Source organism: Sinocyclocheilus anshuiensis, unplaced genomic scaffold (genome assembly GCF_001515605.1).
Source record: "Sinocyclocheilus anshuiensis isolate Anshui unplaced genomic scaffold, SAMN03320099.WGS_v1.1 scaffold1202, whole genome shotgun sequence".
NCBI lineage: Eukaryota > Metazoa > Chordata > Actinopteri > Cypriniformes > Cyprinidae > Sinocyclocheilus > Sinocyclocheilus anshuiensis.
In genome coordinates, this window is record NW_015558601.1 from 122,721 (window position 1) to 127,124 (window position 4,404).

Below are 4,404 nucleotides of genomic sequence, written 5' to 3' on the forward strand. Positions count from 1 at the left end.
TCTGTAGATGCAGGAGGTGCTGAGAGAGACTGGAAACTCTACAGAAATAAAAAATGATCAGCTACACACTTCACCCAATAACCTGCACCAACATCAGATTTGACTTGACTTGACTGATCTTTAGTATTTCACCTCAATCCAGCACTTTCACTGCATCAGCTTCATTCTTCTCATATTCATTAAATCACATTAGAGCTACAGGCTCTAGTATTTGCCGCTTACACTATATGTGAACTTTCTAGACAATCCTTTGGATGATGAAACATCTGCTAAGAATATAAATGTCCATCTAACAGCTCAAGCACATCAATGGCGTCTCACTGAAGAGTTGAGTTGATTTGCTCAGCAAAAGTAGCTCAAAGGCTATGAGTGTACAGACCATTATTTATAACTTTGGAGCTGTTAGTGACACTGAAAATTCACAAGGACCCTTAAGACACGGTCAGGTTTTGTTTGGTTTCAAATCAGAAAGAAATATTAGTTAAAAAGGTGAAATGTTAGTGAAGTTTTGTCACATTCTGCTCTCATGAACTGTTTCTCTGTGAGTCTCTGTCACAGCAGGATCTGCTCAAGTCAACTATGATCCTGTTCTTCTAGATCTGTGTTACCTGCAGGAACTGGATGTGATCCTGTGTGTGTGAAAGCTGCTCCAGCTCAGCGTCTCTCCTCCTCAGATCATTGATCTCCTGCTCCAGTCGCTCCAGTCGTCCTTCAGCTCGACTCACTGCAGTCTTTTCCTGATCTCTGATCAGCCGTATCAGCTCAGAGCGGCTTCTCTCAATGGAGCGGATGAGCTCAGTAAAGATCCTCTCACTGTCCTCCACTGCTGTCTGTGCAGAGCGCTGTTAGGACACACAGTGATTCAGGCTTCAGTGAGTCTGAACTGAGACGGAGACAAACTTCTCTTCTTCTCCAGACTCACCTTATGAGACTCCACAGCCTCTCTCAGCTGCTGAAGATCTTTCTCTCTCTGCTGGATTCTCTGCTGGAACGTCTCCTGTGTCTCCTTCAGCTGCTTCTGCAGGACAAACAAATGATAGTAAATCTCACATAAAGCTACTGGCACTAAATCATTATGTTAACAGATGAATTATGTAAAAGTGGAACTGATAACTAATGGCTGTAGGTTCAAACTCTAGAAGGGATGATTGATCATTTACCACCATTGTACATAAATTAATATAAAGATTCAGACCTGTTTCACACTACAAGTGTGAGTAGTATATTAAAGAGAAACTGACACAGATGTAGAGCTTCAAACTGAAATTGTTTCTGCATCATTAATCTGTGGCTCTACACAGAAAATAAATGGACTATTGGATCACTACACTGAGTATTAACTTTACTGATAGTTTTATATACCTGTTTCTCTATCCTCTGTGCTGCAGCTGATACAGTGTTGTGGTTTTTATGTTCATATTTTGTACACAGCTTACAAATGCATTGTTGGTCAGTCATGCAGTACATTTCCAGATGTTTCTCATGTTTCTGGCAGATCATCTCCTGCAGTCCAGTGGCATCGATCACTTTGTGTGGCTTATGTGAATGAAGTTCCTCATGACGGTCAAAATGAGTTTGACAGTAAGATTCCTGACACACCAGACAGGACTTGACGGCTTTGTATTTTCTTCCAGTACAGACGTCACACTGCACATCTCCAGCTCCAGCGTAACAGTCTGCAGGTAGTTTGGTCTTCTTCAGTTTCTCCACCAGATCAGTCAGCATGGTGTTTCTAGCTAAAGTAGGTCTTGGACTGAAGGTCTGTCTGCACTGAGGGCAGCTGTAGACTCTCATCTGATCCTCCTGATCCCAGCAGCCTGTAATACAGCTCTTACAGTAACTGTGTCCAAATTGGATTGTCACTGGATCCTTCAGGAGATCCAGACACACCAGACACAAGAACTCATCCTGAGAAAATCTGGCTTCTGCCATTTCACTGCATGAATACAGAAACATAAACACAACAGCTCAACTACATTTTCACTTCCTTTTTTCCCTTAACCCTCAAGTTGTGTTCGGGTCATTTTGACCCGGAGAGAATATTCTTTCTCCCGAAAATGTTACTTAATGTTATCGCATTGGACTAAGATTTACTGACTTTGTTCACACAAGGCATTATTACTTCCACCGCAAAAATTGTTAACTTTCGTTAAACATGTTTTATGTTATTCGACCTTGTTACACTTGTGGTTTTTCAAAAAATAGCTTATAAATCTCTTGATATGCAATATTATCACCTAATATTGGTATCAATCTTTTTGTCAGCTTGTTTTCTTTCAATTAGGACTGGCTTTGTGTTTATTTTTGGAACTGATTTATCGTAGGCCTTATTAATCTGAGCTTGCGTGCATCAGTTTTTGAGTGAAAAAAACATTATTTGTGGATAATTTTGTCAATATTAAATAAAATATGAAAATTATTTGCACTGTTTATCACACTAGCATCCTCTAATGTTTAACCAAGAAATTTGTTTTGAAAAGCTTTTATTTTGTACAAAATTAAAAAACAAATTTGCAAAAAAATCACACTTGTGGTGTTCCCGGACAAAAATGACCAGCCTACACAAAATAGCTTATAAATCTCGTATGCTGCTATATTATCACCTAATATTAGTATCAATCTTTTTGTCAACTTGTTTTCTAATTGAAAGAAAACAAGCTGACAAAAATATTGAGCCTCATCAAAAAGCCTCATTAATCTGAGCTTACGTACCTCAGTTTTTGAGTGAAAAAAGCATTATTGTTGCCCTTCTACGTCCCTGCCCAGCTCTCCTCATGTAACGGCCTGTCTCCTGGTATCTCCTGAAACTGTGCTGGGAGACACAACAAACTTCCTCATGATGGCATGTATGGATGTGCCGTCCTGGAGGAGCTGGAGTCCCTGTGCAACCTGACTGGGTTACAGGTACTGCCTCATGCTACAGACAGTGAGAAGAACCCTAACCCAAGGCTCAGATCAATGAGGCCTATGATCAATCAGTTTCAAAAATAAACACAAAACCAGTCCTAATTGAAAGAAAACAAGCTGACAAAAAGATTGATACCAATATTAGGTGATAATATTGCATAACAAGAGATTTATAAGCTATTTTTTGTAGGCCGGTCTTTTTTGACCAGGAACACCACAAGTGTAACAAGGTTGAATAAAATAAAAAATGTTTTACGTAAATTAACAATTTTTGCGGTGGAAGTAGTTATGCCCTGTGTGAACAAAGTCAGTAAATCTTAGTCCAATTGGATAACATTAAGTAACATTTTCGGGAGAAAGAAATTTCTCTCTGTGTCAAAATGTCCAGAACACAACATGAGGGTTAAACATAAATATAAACATACAACAATAGAAGTATAAGAAAAACAATTATAAACCTATACAAACAGTTGACCATCTGACTATACATACACTATAAATAGTTGACTATACATTCACATAATCTGAGACTGTATAGTAACTTTACATAAATACTGCACAAGAAAATGTGCAAAAGAAATATTTTAGGGGAAGCAGCGCAGAGTGCAAGATGATTTGCAGTGCAATGCACAAGTAAACATATATTATCATATTGAGTCTTTGTAGCATGGAGTGTTTATAAAAGTGTCTAGTTTACATACAGAGAAAAGGCAAAAATTACTGAGAGTTAGAAAGTGTGAAAGACCCTCAGGAGTGCGGCCAGTGTCCCCCCACCGCTCCATTTATTAGTATGGAGTATCATAGTCAAGAAAGTTTATAATTTGCTTGTGCTCATAAAGAAACAGTCCTCCCAAAAATAAAAATGTACTAACCCCAAGGTAATCCAAGATGTACATGACTTTATTTAAAAATGTAAAAATGGTCTACACTGAGCCCCTATTACTTCATTAAAAGGAGAAAAGTCCTGGAAGAAAGTAATCAGCTGAAGAGAGATCTTGAATGGTTTGGGGCTGAGTAAACTGTCACTGTTCTGAAACACAACACTAGAGCCCGACAGATATGGGTTTTTTGGGGCCGTTACCGATATTAGGGAGTAAAAAAAAAAGGCCGATACCGATATATCGGCCGATATTCTTTGTGTATATTATAGTACAGTACCAGTCAAAAGTTTGGACACTTTCCCATTCGTGTGTCCAAACATTTGACTGGTACTATATATAGAATACAGTATATACATAAACAGAATATAGATACATAAACACATTTTTTGCAATGATCACTCAAATGTGGTGATCAAACACTTATAATGGTGACAGAGATATGTAAGGGAATTTAACAATTTAACAATAAACTTTACTATCCAAAATGAGTCTGACATCAGTGCACTGAACAGTGAAGTTGAAGTTTATTCAACTTTAATTCAATTAAATTCCACACTCTTCCACATTCTTCACACACAGACGAAACTTACTAGAGAAGTGTGAAGTGTGACATAAT

At 38.1% G+C, this 4,404-nt stretch overlaps 3 protein-coding genes across 3 annotated transcripts in view; all 3 read right to left on the reverse strand.

Moving 5' to 3' along the window:
• LOC107680168 (E3 SUMO-protein ligase RanBP2-like) overlaps positions 1-838 on the reverse strand; it is a 14,286-nt gene extending 13,448 nt beyond the window's left edge. Inside the window, exon 1 of the mRNA XM_016475954.1 lies at positions 609-838. The gene's annotated coding sequence lies outside the window, so the exon portion shown is untranslated. The remainder of the gene's footprint in view (positions 1-608) is intronic.
• The window catches only part of LOC107680158 (probable E3 ubiquitin-protein ligase TRIM8), a 2,415-nt gene extending 483 nt beyond the window's left edge, over positions 1-1,932 (reverse strand). Inside the window, exons 1-2 of the mRNA XM_016475941.1 lie at positions 1,363-1,932; positions 911-1,018 (exon numbers count right to left, since the gene is read on the reverse strand). Coding sequence (XP_016331427.1) covers positions 911-1,018; positions 1,363-1,932 — 678 coding nt within the window. The remainder of the gene's footprint in view (positions 1-910; positions 1,019-1,362) is intronic.
• Positions 1,933-2,750: 818 nt separating this feature from the next.
• The window catches only part of LOC107680159 (E3 ubiquitin/ISG15 ligase TRIM25-like), an 8,208-nt gene continuing 6,554 nt past the window's right edge, over positions 2,751-4,404 (reverse strand). The window contains exon 5 of the mRNA XM_016475942.1: positions 2,751-2,812. Within this exon, the coding sequence (XP_016331428.1) occupies positions 2,751-2,812 (62 nt within the window). The remainder of the gene's footprint in view (positions 2,813-4,404) is intronic.